The sequence below is a fragment of the Taeniopygia guttata genome, chromosome 2, assembly GCF_048771995.1.
Source record: "Taeniopygia guttata chromosome 2, bTaeGut7.mat, whole genome shotgun sequence".
In the NCBI taxonomy this organism is placed as follows: Eukaryota; Metazoa; Chordata; class Aves; order Passeriformes; family Estrildidae; genus Taeniopygia; species Taeniopygia guttata.
Window position 1 is genome coordinate 92,480,631 of NC_133026.1, and position 14,809 is coordinate 92,495,439.

General features: G+C 42.0%; 1 protein-coding gene across 1 annotated transcript; it reads left to right on the forward strand.

Annotated features, from left to right (window-relative positions):
* Positions 1-4,133: 4,133 nt before the first annotated feature.
* On the forward strand, positions 4,134-11,684 carry C2H6orf62 (chromosome 2 C6orf62 homolog). The gene is made up of 5 exons (XM_002194130.7): positions 4,134-6,350; positions 8,171-8,347; positions 8,926-9,048; positions 9,755-9,889; positions 10,394-11,684. The coding sequence occupies exons 1-5, from the start codon at positions 6,222-6,224 to the stop codon at positions 10,517-10,519; spliced, it is 690 nt and encodes a 229-aa protein (XP_002194166.1). The 5' UTR covers positions 4,134-6,221; the 3' UTR covers positions 10,520-11,684.
* Positions 11,685-14,809: the final 3,125 nt, after the last annotated feature.

A 14,809-nucleotide genomic window follows, 5' to 3' on the forward strand; every position in this document is an offset into this window, starting at 1 on the left:
CTAGTCATTCTATGATTCTGTGATTCTAATTGGGTCCAGAACACAATATAAGGAATGTTATACACATTAAACACTGACATTTCTTAGCACAAAAGCATTCCTCTAATGTCTTAGAAACTAATGTTTTCTCTGAATGCAGAAATGAGTGAATCAGTATGTTCTGAAGCATATGTTTTAATTACCACCTAATTTGTCTTGTTTGAATTTGCAAAGAATACTGATTTATTTTTGTTTGATGCATAAATATTTGGCACTGAATTAATCATAGTTCTGTTTTTGAAGCAAGTAGCTTCAGGGCTGATTCTACTTCTAACATACAGTACAGTATGTGTGGAATGTACAGAAGAAAAATAACAGAATCCATCTCATCTCTTCCTAAATATGTCTATAACATACATAACAATTTGCAACAATCTATTAAAAAATAATTGTTGATATGAAATTATTAATTTTTAAGTAACTAATCATTAAAAATTAAGAGCACAGGCATTAAAGTACAATCTTACCCACATGTTTATGAGTAAATATGTAATTCTGAAAACAGGAATTAGACTCTGAAATAACTGAAATTTTAGGAAAAAGAAACTCAAAATGAAAAGGTGTGTCTATAAAGTTATCAATAGTTTTTAATTTACAGAAAAAGCACAAGCTATTATGCTTGCATAATAACTTGCAAAGGAGTGCTTGATTTCACTGAAAACAGTGAGGATATGATATCATGGTGACTAGAAAATACCAGTTTCTCAGAGCATAGCCAGCAAGCAGATATTCTAAACTTTCAGTGCTTCTTAAAATTCCATGACTCACTGTCTCCCCAAGCAATATATTTTTGCAACAAGTAGAGGACATGACTACCTTCACACGGGCCATTTCCCATGCTGCTGGATTCTGTATTTCTGCAGGATGGCAGCCCTGATGCTGCAGCCCCAGTCCTCAGAGGGGTCTGTGTGGACCTGACTCCTCCAAGGGTACAGGACTGCAGCTACGTGGTGTTGTACACAGTCCTCCACACTCTGAGGGAAAGCCTCAAGGACACCAGCTGATTTGTCTGTGCTGTGCTAACCAAGCAGAGGCTGACCCACTCTGCTGGCTGTTTTACTCAGCCTGGATTTATTGTGCACAAGAAACACTATTTTTGCTGTGTTATGGGATTTAAGACTAAAAAAAGAGAACTATTATTGCATATATGCCACAACCTAGTTGTCAGGTTTGTTTTGTATAACATGTACATTCATTTCTTCTCTGTGATAAGCCTTATTTTGTTTTAAATTATATTTTAAGAGAGGAAGTCTGTCACTGGATAGAGTGTTACAGTTGCAAAATACACACCCAGCTTCAAGGGCCACAAGCTTCTCTTATAAATGATGCAACATTGCATAACCAGTATGAAGCATAACAATAATATGCAATTATGCAGTCAAGAGAATTATGGATCAATAGGATACAAATATTTACTTTGCTAAGTCTTAACTCTCCCTTCATTAAGAGATGTTACTTTTTGACATATGTTTTAACTAGGGTTATGAGATTTTTCTACCCTATGAGTTTCATCATTGTGCAAAAAGAAGCACAACTATATAAAAGTAGGACAAGACCCAACCACTACTCATGAATTTAATAGTGCAAATATTTCTGCATGTAAATGTATAATGAATATACTTTACTCATTTGCATAAATGTTGTTAGGGTACCTTTACTAGACAATGAGCCAAAAGGAAAAAGAAATCTCTGAGTTTGCTAAAGAAAGGAAGTCATCTATCTAAGGAGGAGCAACAGTCTTTACAGAAGGAACCTGGAGTGATTCCAGCTCCCATCCCTTTCTGAAAGGATTTCATCAGCCTGAGTTTGCAGAAGACAGGTGGTGGCTGCTTAACACGTAATACTTTGTACTTGATCTCCCTTTTCCTTTACACACAGACACACACACTCGTATCTATATATCTATATTTCATCTAAGTATATGTATTCCTGTCCTCATAGCTCTACTAAAAAGCCCTCCAGAAGAAAAAGTGCTCTTACATCAGCACTACATTTGACAAAAAATTTTGGATGCATTCCTCGGCCTAGGGCTGAGCAGCTGCCCAATCCCTTGTGACTGCATCCCAATACTCAAAAGGGCAGCTGGAGTCCCTGGGCTGGAAGAAAACTCTTTCCTTTCCCCTCCGCAGGTGGGCAAGGCGCCAGTTCCCTCCACGGGCCTTCTGTGCCGGGCAATCCCCACGCCAGGCATTGCCGAGCTCTCGCTGTGCTGGCACAAAAAGGGTCACAGGCCAAGCGTGAGTCATGGCTTAAAATAGCAGCGGGTGCAAGACTGCAGCACAAAATGTCGCACAGGGCAGTGTGGAAAACAAAACTGGACCAAACTGGCTGGAAGAGCAGTTATCTAAGCGCGGCTCTCCTCAATGACAGACTGATGTTGTAGTTAAACAACTCTGTCAGTCTGAAAAAGCCACAGAAGTGCAGAGCCAATGTAATCCTCCTATTTACCTGCCTTGCTTTTTAGCACCAAATAAAGGGTAATTTTCAATCGGCATTGCCCATTAGGACTGAACAGCAATCTCTAAGTACGTAAAAATTATCTGTTTCTGCTCTGTTCTTGTTCAAACAGCAGAGGAATGTTGTGGTCAATTCCTGTGTCGGGGAAGGCAAGAGGACTGTTCGCATCCGAGGGTCTGATTAACACTGGGGAAGATAATGAGGTCCAAGGGCTGAACACGGCTCCTGCCTATAACAGGAGAGAGATGTCCGAAGGAAAGTATGTAGAGGAAAGGCGTGCTAAAGGAAAATTACTAATTTGAGCGTCAGGAGGAAACAAGAGGGATCAGCAGGGACAAGTTAGAGACTGGGGGACCAAACACTGAAATGTGGAATTACTGGAGAGTGCCACTGGCATGCTGCATGGGCTTTGAAACACGATCAAGACAGAGAGGGTGCCCGCACTTGTCTTCTGCCTGTAATCTCTATAATATCGCGGCTGCTCCGGTGAGTCACAGGCGCCAGCTTCCAGGGAACGGTGGGAGAGCTGCCTTCACCCGGCCTGGCAGCCCGCGCCGTGCTGGGGCACACACCAGGGGCGGCTCCCGGCGCTTGGGAGCACCCCGCTCCAGGCCATGGGCAGCGAGGAGGCTTCCCCGGCACTCGGGGATGGGCCAGCAAACGAGCGGGCCCGCTGCTGGGGTGGCCATTCCTCCCGCTCGCCCTGGGCCTTCCCGCAGGGAGAACGCTCAGCAGCAGACTGGGACCTCGCTTTGCTTCCATCGCTTCCATGCCATTCCTCCTTCTTTCCAGAGAACGGGAAGTAGGGCGTTTGCCTGTCCTTGTAGTGCAGAAATAAAACCGCTTACTTCTCCCCAAGGATTAGGTTTGTGACTCTGGAACAGAAATTTATAAATCATTTATAAAACTTAGCCAGCCTCCTCGGGAAGCGCCAAGGAGGAACACGGACTGTCACACTGGCTGCCGTGGCGAGATCGGCGCTGCAGACACGCCCTTCGCCATGGCAGCTTTCAATACACCTTGGGCTTTAATTGTTGTTTTGTTTACAGTTTTACTTCGCATACGTGGGACGGGCTGAATACAAACCGCGACGGACCAAATTACACAAAGTACGCCACTACACGGCTTGTTTAACCTATAACATCACGCTTAAGGCTGAGACAAGTTTAAGTATTCCCGCAAGGTGACGGAATGTGGGGAGGAGGCGCGAGGCGGGTGGGACGGAGGGGAGCTGCCCCGGGCAGGTACCACCTCGGGCGGGTGCGGCGGGGGGATCATGTTTCTTCCCCCCCGCCCTTTGCCTCACACCCTGCCCATCGTCCCCCCCTCCCCCCCTGAGAGAACGGCGTTGAGCAGCCCCATCCGGGTCCTTGTCCCGCGGGCACCACGCGGGGCGAGCGGCCGGTTACACGAGGTGTGACCGCGGGGGGTAGAGGGGGAGAAAGTGCAGGGCAGTCCGGATTTCGGCGCGGTGAAAGCTCGGAGATGCTCCAAGCCGGTGTTGTGATTTGCTTCCTGTTAGTCTCGACAAGGCATGACCACGGCGGTTACCGAGGTTGAGCTCTACTGCCTCGACGACAACAGTGGCTCGCCCCCCGGAGGCACGAGCGCTTGGTACGCGCCGGCGGTGTGGTAGGGCGGTGCCTGTGTGACTCAGGCGCTGCCATTTTGAGGGGTCCGTGGTGGCTGCGCAGCTGCACTCCGCACTCGCTCCGTGCCGAGGCATAGGAACTGCCGCTCCTTCCTGCTCGCACTTGCCGTCGCCCTCGAGGACGTCCCGGGACCGCCTATACGAAAAGAGGCTTCTCAGCCCTTTCATCATTCTTCCCGGCCGTCCCGGTCCTGTTCCGACGCCGCTCCGGGATCTCTCTATGCCCGCCGCCCTCCTCCGTAGGAGCCGCTAGCGCAGGGACAGCGTCCTCCTCCTCCTCCTTCCGCCGCCGTCGCCTCTTCCTCCTCCTTCTCTCTCCGCCACCATTTCCCCACTCCCCGGCTCCGGGGCGCTGAGCTAGACTATGGGGACCAGGTCGGGGCCGAGCAGCGGCAGAGCGGGCGGCCCGGTCACCGTGTCCCCTGCGGCAGGGATGGGGGGGCTCCGCGGCTTCGTGGCTTTATCTTGACATGGCTCCTCTCCGTGCTGCCAGCACCGCCGCCACCTCCTCCTCCACTGCTCCTCCTGCGCCCGCCGGCTGCGGGTAGCGAGCGGGCCACGGTCCCGGGCTCTCGTCGGAGCCTCTCGGTCTCTTGCTTAATTGGGGGGAAGCTTTGGGAAGGGTTCCTTTTTTTGTTTTGTTTTGTTTTTGTTTTCCTTTGGTTTTTGTTCCTTTCTCTCCAGGGAGAGGAGGGGAGAAATACTTTTTTCCCCCTCCTCTTCTTAACCTAGTCCGACGAATTTGCTAACCTAGAAACTTTTTAACCCCGACTAATCAAACACCTGGGGAGGGAGAAAAATGTCTGGAGAGAGGAAGAAAATTACCTGATAATTGGGGATTTGTTTTTTTTTCGGGGGAGGGTGATTTAGAGGTTTAAAATTGCAATCTAGATTGCAATTTTAAAAACACAGAAACAAAAACCTCTCAAAAAAATCTGTCACCGAGAAGCAGGAGCAAGACGCACTCCATGTTTTCCGAGTCGTGGCCATGAAGTGAGAGGGGAGAGAGGCGGTGCTGCTGTGGGTGTCCCGCTGCCTCGGGCGCGGCCGCCCTGCGCGCAGAGAGAAGCCCAAGGGAAATCCAGGAGCGCTGGCCATGCACGGCCTCGGCTGACCGTGCTCGCAACAGCAGAGAGAGAGGGAAGGATCCCCGGGGGATCAGCAGCCCAGGGAGTGTATGAGGTGTCGGGGGATGTAGGGCTCTCCCACTGGTAGGGAGCCCGGGTTTGGGGCACTGATTCAGGTTTAAGTCTTTCAGTGAGATAATACTGTCCTTGAATCCCTGTCCGCCCCTTGTCAATGGCCATCATGATCCCTCTTCTCTTCGGCAGCAGTAGCCTCAGGGTAGTGATGAGCAGGATGAAGTTAGAAATGAGTCCGCTGTCTTTTCTCTTTGCTCCCCTGCAAACCAGCGCTGTGTTGTCTGTAGTTGATTTTGTTGTTGGCGGCAGAGAAATGTCATACTTCCCGGGTTGTGCACTCCTCCTTTGCACCCTTTTCTCTGCTCTCCATCAAGTGTAATAATTCTAAAGAAAAAGACGGGCAACATAGCAATAGTGGAAGGCTGAGAATAATAATCAGTAGAGTCATGAATCTGGCTGGGGTAGAACGCAGTTTGTAATTTCAGCTTCGGGTTTTTTTTTTTGTAAGCAGAGCAAAAGTGCCCCCCCCCCATGGATTGGGCTTGTGCCAGTTGCTTTTTATTGTACACATAAATTGTGATTTGTTTGGGGCTTGTTTTCTTATTTTCCCCGTTATTCTTTCCCACTTATTCCTGCAGCTAAACTGTTCAAATTTTTCTCTTCGAAATTCTTTGGGTTTTTTTCTTGATTATTATAAAACCTTTTGTCCAGCCATGGCTGGACAGCTACTTTCTTTGTTTCTTGACCCCTCCAATACGACATTCTAGTAAAATATTGCCTGAGGTGCGGTTTTGCGTTACATTAGCGTTTGATCTATTCAGTTGTATTAGCAGGAATCAAACGACTTGTTTCTGTTGTACTTAAGTCTTACGAAAAGGTGCCCATAGTTTAGCGACAGTTTCCAAAGGCTTTAGTACCACCTGTATTACAAAATGGGGGACCCAAACTCCCGGAAGAAACAAGCTCTGAACAGACTTCGTGCTCAGCTTAGAAAGAAAAAAGAATCTTTAGCTGACCAGTTTGACTTCAAGATGTACATTGCCTTTGTGTTCAAAGACAAGGTAACTTCGTTTTAAAGTGTGTCTGTGTGCTTGTTGTGTTTTGAGTCTTCTGTGCAGTCTTGCTGCCTGATTGCATCAAATGTTTTATCCTTAACAGAGTCCATTGACTTTAAATTTTTTTCTTACTCACTTAGTTCACGTTTGTCATTTTGACTCTTTGTGTTTTGTAGTTTTATAAGGCAGAGTGTTCCAGTGCTTCATTAAATGGTTACTTGGTGATTTCTGTATCGGGTAGATATTTTTTAAAATTAACACTATAAATCGTTAAGCCTAATTGAGATCTGACCTGCACAATTGCTGGCTGTGAACACAGTCTGGCTGGGGCGATAACCGAATGTGTTTATCGGGTGAAAGCAGAAGGGAAGACCTGGCAGTTGAAAGGAGGAGTCTCGAGATGTGGAAATGGCCCAAGTGCGCAGGCACATGTGGATCTGCTGCTGTCATTTTGAAAGGGAGTGGGGAGGGCAAAGAAAAAAACCTTCATTTGCTTGACTGCCTCCTATGCAGATGAATTCAGCAGATCTGGATGGGGAGCTGGGTCTTTCTAAAGCCGGCTATAGACCCGCACTTGTGGGAGAGTTTTTACCCGTAGAAAGTGAAGGAAAGTAGGTACTTAGAGGAAGTGAATGTGCTGAATATATGATGAGGAATTAAAGATAGAAGCAACAGCGTACATAATGATGTACTCTCAGAGATGAGCTCTGAAATCGTTTCATTTCCTCATATATATAGATTTTGCATTTGCTGTAATATTTAGGTATTTTTAATGAAGACTTTTCTTTGAAAAGCTTCTTTAAATTTTTTGAGTTCAGTTTGCTCTTGTTTGTCAGTTCTAGTGCAAGCAGAGATGGATTTTATTGGGATATAAATTCTGGGTACTCTGTAATAATAACATAAAAATGAATGTTTAAGCAATGGCAACAATTAGATTTTCTTAGATGACACAGCTTTAACTCTTTTAGTTGGACATTAGTACTACTTTTGGTTGCTTTGTAGAAATTCATCACAAATGCCTGTTTTAAATCCTGTTATATTTGCATCCATCACAGTGAACTGAATATGTCCATCCCATACTATTTTGCTTAAAGTAGGAGATTAGCTGAAGTCAGCAAATAGTTGCCTGCTACCTGTGTTCTGATGGGGGGGAAGTGGGGCATTATTTTATGAGATATACTTTGTCTCTTAAGTAAGTCAAGACTTCCAGTGCACTATAAGAAAGCTGTTAGAAACAGACATATAATTTTAGTGATTTTACATTCTCATAATATTTTGGCCTTGCTTGAGAGATGCTGAAATATTTGTAGTGAGTATAAAAGTTATTTAGCAAATGAAAATAGTTCTTCTTTGAGAAGATTATAGCTAACTTCAGATGGGATGTCAATCACCTGCAGTCAATAAATGTGACATTGAAAGATTTCACTTCTCATAAAAGGCCAACTGTAAAAAAATGAAAAGAAAAAAGGTGTTACTTGTTTGATATTTGCAGAGAGAAGCTTGCAGAAGTTTTTGGTCATCCCAGAAGAAGGAGCAATTCTGTTAATGTTTAGATAGAATCTTAGTGTTTTCAAGATTGATATGTAAATCTGCATTTTTGGAGACTACAAGAATCTGTTCAGCTTTTATAAAAGTTGTTGGTCTGATTCTGTTTAATTTATAAACTTTGGCAGGCAAATTTTAGCATGGTTTGTGTCAAAGTCTCATAGGCTGTGTAATGTGTACTTTATACAGTCATACAGAAAATCACAAATCCTGAAATAAACTGTTACCTATAGTTTCCTAAAAAATACTGTAATCTTTACATAATCTGTGCTTTTTTTTAGAAGAAAAAGTCAGCACTTTTTGAAGTGTCTGAAGTAATACCAGTCATGACCAATAACTATGAAGAAAATATCCTGAAAGGTGTGCGGGATTCCAGCTATTCTTTGGAAAGTTCCTTAGAGCTTCTGCAGAAGGATGTAGTACAGCTCCATGCACCCCGCTACCAGTCCATGCGCAGGGTAAGGCTCCTGTTTGTGCTTGCTGAATTATACTTTTTCAACACTTGTGCTTTTCCTTGTGAATCTTAAGGCTAATCTTGCCTTTTTCTTATTTGCTGCATGAGGACTCTGCAGGCCTGTGTTTATGGGGTCTAGTTTGAAGGGTAGCACTGGGGTAGTAACAGTTCTGAAACTGTTTAAATATGTAGTTCTTAAGTTTTAACTTTCATTTTTGTCATTCAGAGATGTGCCTCAGGAATTGTGTCTTCTTGCCATATTTGTCCTTTAGAAGGCATGTGTTAATAATTCTTGCAACAACTCCTGCTATACATCTAAGTGATTTTGCTTTATGAATATTGGAAGACAGACAGTCTTTGCTAATGTTTTCTTAAAGTTGTAATTTATATTGAGTGGGTACTGATACTAAACTTCAGTGGAAAGCAGGGAAGGCTTCAGTTGTGATATAAGTAATGCAAATGGAAAATCAAACGAATGTTGCGTAAGTATCACCTCTCAAGTATGTGCCTGTATAGATAAGTTGCTTATCTGTGTGTTTGACCGCTGAAGGGAATGTAAGTACAGAACTTTACTGCACACAGGATGTGATCGGCTGTACCCAGGAGATGGACTTCATTCTATGGCCTCGTAATGATATTGAGAAGATAGTCTGTCTCCTGTTCTCTCGGTGGAAGGGATCTGATGAACCCTTTAGGCCTGTTCAGGTATTTGGTTTTGGGTTTTGACTTCAGTAACTAACTTGTTCCTGGAGGGAGTGTTCTCTTTAACCAATAAGTTGATACGGTATGCAAGTTCTCTGGATGTTAGAAAAATATGCTGTCCACTTTTATTTGTAAATTGGTCAGTGTTCTGAATGCCAAATTCTGCCTCCTATCTTTATGCACTGTTATATTACCCCTTCCAAAATGTAAGTTTCCAAAGGGCCTTTGCAAATAACACGTATGTATAAATGCATACAGTGTGTTTGTATTTGTAGGAGTGGATTAGGTGTGCCTCTTAGTACAATTGAGTCTTTGTCTAAAAGTGATGGCGTTGTTAAGGTTCTGTCAGTATTGACAGAAATTGTTGTCAATGGAAGAGTGAGTTGATGGAACCTTTGCATTATAAATTGTTGCACAAGGATCATCTGCCACAGGAAGGTAAATTGGGTTTTATATATGCTACACGTAAAGTACCTTTGAGTTGTTAATGTGTCATTGCAATGGCTCTTGTCAGTGTTGGCAGAATGAAATTGGTGGATTCTTGAAATTGTGTCAAGATACTGCCATGGTGCCCAGTTTCTGCTTTTCAGACTAAATCAGAAAAGGAAAGAACAAAGTGGTCGTAAAACCCCAGATTGAAGAAAATTAATGGGTTACACTTGAGCTTTATCTTGAAAAATATTTTGTTTCCCTCCCTCACACCATGTAGGTCAAGTTTGAATTTCATCATGGTGACTATGAAAAACAGTTTCTGCATGTTCTGAGCCGAAAGGACAAGACTGGAATTGTTGTCAACAACCCTAACCAGTCAGTGTTTCTCTTCATTGACAGACAGCACTTGCAGGTAAGCTTATTTTGTCCTTGTTTTAACAGGTGTATTTTAATTACAAAAAGCTTTTTCTTCTTGGGAACATCAGTGATTTTGCTGCAAGGTAGTCAAGTAGAAAAACTGATCATGCATTCATGATTGCATTTTGGCAGTTTCAGAGAAAACTTACACTATGAATAGGACTCATATGTGCAAAAACCAACTATGGGCCACATATGTGTTCACGTAAAAATTAATGTTCTTGTATTAAAAATTAAAGAAGTTCTGAAATATACCTAACAGTGTTTAAGAAAAATCAAAGCATTGCTTTGGTTTGGGTTACAATATGGAAATAATTCAAGTGAAGAATGAACGAAACGGTAGAAACATTTTATGCATTGGAGTTTGCAGACTAATATTAAGCTCTAGCCATTTATATGTATAAAATTGTGGATTTTAAATGTCCATAGGGGTCTGCCTATTGGTCCTGAGTTAACTTCTAAGCTTAATACCTTTTCTTTGGGTTTTGTTTGCCTCTAGACTCCAAAAAACAAAGCTACAATCTTCAAGTTATGCAGCATCTGCCTGTACCTGCCACAGGAGCAGCTCACTCACTGGACGGTTGGTACCATAGAGGATCACCTCCGTCCTTACATGCCAGAGTAAGGTACTGGCCAGCAAAATGGGGAAGATCACAGAATGCAGCAGTGGATTTTCACTTTCCTCACCACTTCATTCTTTCAGAATTTAGAAGAAAATGGACTCATGTTCAGAACACTATACATTGTGAAACTTGATCATCCTGGATTTTTTTAATCATTTGTATCTCAGAACTTTGCAATTTTTTTTTAAAGATGTTTTCTGCATGGACCTTGTGAAAGAGAGGATGCTCTGCACACTTCTGCACTGCATCAGCATCTTACTGAAATGTGAAATGAAGGGACTGTACATTGAAACAAATGTATCCGAAAGCACAAGGTGATCATTTGTGGTGGTGTTCCCATTTGTGCTGGTCATGCCCCCTAACATCTCTAATGTTAACCATCAGTATATTGAGGGTGAGAAGTGAATGTAATGGGTATAAAAGCCTTATAGCTTTGCTGTTCATGATTGTATAGAAGAGCACTATCATTCATTCTAATGAACGAAGAAGTGGCTATTACTATAGGATGTAAGTGTGGGAAAGAAATCTTTCTTCAAAAAGAAAAGCATCTCATTTAATGTATAGGCATTTTTTGCCTCTTTTATTTTGCTGGGCCATGTCTTAAGTTTACTGGCACTTTTGTTTTGGATCTCTTTCCCCAAGTTGCTGTATAACTGTATGAAGGTATTCTTTTGAATTGGATGCATTTATACAGATGAGGCAGACCTGGAGTCTGAAGTTGCTAAAGCAGCTCAAAGGTAAAATAATAGCTGCAGAAATAATGTTGGTAGAGGATTATTTTTTCTTGAGAGTTGAGACTTGTAAACTTGCAGGTAAACTGTGCAGGAAATACTGGTTTCTAAAACATTTCTTACAGAAAACCCGTTGAGGTTTTTTTTTCTTTCTTTCTTTTGGAATAGACATTATAAACCAATGTAAAATAGTGTTTGGAGTGTCAAAAGTTGGTTCTGACAGAATATTTTAAGATTGTGCAATGATAAAAGGAAGACTACTGTATAGTTTTGATGACAAAGAAGGCTCTGCTTAAGGGTTGAGTACTTTACTGGAGTAAAACTGTATAAGCCTACTCCTTTTGGATAAAACTAGTGCTTACCTGTTTAAAACTTGTATTTAGCTTTTGTTTGGAATTGGAAAAAATTGGAAATTAAATAAATTAGGTAAAAGATGGCTGGTTTTATTCATGGAAATCCTATTAATTGAATCTTGGTAGTGTTTTGCATCTTAAGAGTGTCACCCACTACAAACACTGAAAATATACAGACTGTAAAATGTTAAGATCAGTGGCAGAAGTGTTCTTGCAAATGTTGGCCATATGTTTTGAAAAGTACTGGGCAGAAATAATGGCATTACTAGTATCTTACTGTATTGGTACATAAATATTTTTACTTCCAAGGCTGTAAGTTCCTACAGGTTAATATGAAACACTCTACAAAAACACCACCTGAAAGCTCCAACTTCACTTTCATAGTTGCCTTAAGTTACAAAGAAATACCTTGAAAGCACTGCTCTCCAGAATAAGACTTTTAAAAATATTTAGTAACCACTATACCTGCTAATAGGGCTGAAAATTTCTCAGCTTTAAGTGCCTCTTCTTTGAATGATCTGTAAGACAAATACAAAATGTCCACACAAAGCTTGAGCTAAGGTAGGGTAGCATCTGGAACATTTAAGTTTCTAGAATTTAGAATTTGCTTCGTAAGTGCCATCCTTTGTTTTTAATTTGTCATTTTGGACATGATCGCACACAGAATAGGGTCGTAGTTATCTTGGTTAGCAAACAAATGACAGTTCTTGCATTAGATATTTTGGTTTTCTTCGATCTAGTTTCTCTTAGAAGAAGCCTCAAGATGTTGACCTAAGTGGCTGTATACAGTGCTTTCCAAGTGTCAGCAATCATATGGATTTTAACTTCATTCTCTGTATTACAGGAACCACCAGTTCCATTTAATTCCTTTTTTAGTTCTGTACAGGGTGCGTAAGACAGGCTGCTCATTTGTTCCTCGTGACAAACCATACCATGCTTCTTTGGGAGAGCACAGGATTAGAGGAAACAAAAAAATTGGAAAACTAATTTTGTTAAATGTGGTCTATGCTATCCAGCTAGCAAACTTTATGCTTTCGTTTTGCTATCAGAGTGCGTTGAGAACCATCTGCATTGTCTTAAGTAGTGGGGAAAAAAAGGTCAGGGTCCAGCAGGTTTCAGAGCATGAGAATATTGGGGAATATGTGAGTTTTTTCTTGTATCATTTGGCATCTTTGAAGAGTTTCTCTCCCTTTAAACAGGTCAGCTTTTGAGGGAAGAGATTCACTTCTTGTTCCATTCTTTCTCAATGGAACTTGCAGTTTAATCTCAAAATATTTTTCTGTTAAGTTACTTCAGCAAAATGCCCTTCAGAAGTGAATGGAAGAAGTTTGTAACATCTAGCTTTTGGTTTCAGGCCTTCTTTATATAAGCTTAATGGCTTTTTGGTAGTCTTTTTTCAAAATGTATGTAGATTTTATCTCACAAAAACTAATTTTCCCAAGCACAGTTTGTGATGGTGTGCACCTCATTTTTGGAGCTGTTTGTAAATACAGAAAGGCTCTCTTATAAGAATTTTAGTTACAGCCTACTGTCAAATGCTTGTGTGTCTCCCTTGGACATATTAATACCAAGAATTGAAATATACTCAGTATTGCACCTGAATATGGGAATTTAACTGGGCTGTTCCTTAAGAATTTGTCATGAGATCTTGGTAAGTGCCAAGGGGGCAGGGATAAAATTAGTAGACAGAAGGCCATTAAATGTTAAATACATCTCTGTGAATTGGCTGGTGAAGGGAAGCTTGCTTCAGATGCTTCCTGGGCGATGAGAAGCTTCTTAAATGTTATAGTCTGTACATGACTATGAGGCTTCTCTTCCCAAGCTTCTTCTGCTATGCAAGAGTTACCAAAATATGGCAAGATGGACAGAACTGCTGTACAAGTACTGCCAAAATGCAGCAGGCCAGTAGTTGGCAGTTGATGCCCTTTGTCATGTCTCTCTCAAAAGTATAAATTCCCTCTCAAAAGCTGTATTATAGCTTTAATGTTATTTTATAAACATGGAGATTGATGTTATGTGTTATATCAGGTAGTAGAAACACTGGGGTTAGTGCTTGTCTTAAAAAAAGGAAAAAAGTTGGTTGCTTGATTGGTTACTAATCTCTGAGCATTTAAAGTTTTTAGATCAAAGGTACCAATCTCTCATTGCAAGTCTGTTTTTTTCATTCCAAAATGTTAACTCTGTTAGAAAAACAGCAGGTGAAAAGATGAAAATTTATAAAATGCTCTAGACTTTCCAAATTTGGTATTTCCAAAAAATCTATTTGGAAACTTTGCTGATGATCAGCCTGCACTACACTAAGTGGCTGTGGTCCTTGGGAATGACCACATCTTTTCCTTGACACATAAGGTGCAATGGATTAGTTTTGGAATTTACAGCGTCACACAAATGCCATAAACGCTTTGCCTTGCACATACTTGCGCAGCTTGTGAGCTCTGCAGGCATCCTTCCCTTCCCACCCCCTGCTCTGCTGCCAGGAGAACACTGCTTTTCCTTGCACTTGTCTGCTGAGTCATTTAGGTTATGTGCAGTTACTGAACACCAGCTTATGTTGAATCAGGATCTGCGGGGCTGAACAGTGAGAAGAGTCACTGAAGGGTTTTTTGCCTCTTAATAATGAGATTAGTCTAATGGACTGTTAGAGGCTTCATTTAATATTGCATTGATGTTACTGCCATTGAGCATGATAGTTGAAGGCAAGAATGAGTAGAGTACATTTACATTCACTAAGCAGATAGACATGCCATGTGAGTTTACTTAATTGCTATTTACTTTTATTAGCCTGGAAAATCATCTCAGATTTTCCATTTTGCATTTATTGCAGCACTAAATTCACAAGCTGTGTAAGCTTACAGATTCTGGAACAGCTTTCTGGAGTGAAGCAATGAGACAAAACATTATTAAAACCCTCCAGGTCTGCAGCAGTAGGTGCTGCTTTCTGCTTTGTGCACCGCAGCTGGGAGTGAGCTCATGAGGCTCACTGGGTAGTGCAGATGCTGTAGAGGGAGAGCTGTGTCAGCTCTACAGGTTAACTGAGCTAAGTGTAATTTCTCTTCTGCTTGGCTGACTCAAATGCTTTTTAGGGCTGAAGATATCCGTGGCCTACTTCTGCTTGGAAAGGATTTACATATGGAAAGGTCCCTTAATTTAAGCACAATTACTGTATGCTAGAGCACCCACTAAAAAATTTGCTGTTCTGGACTCCTGA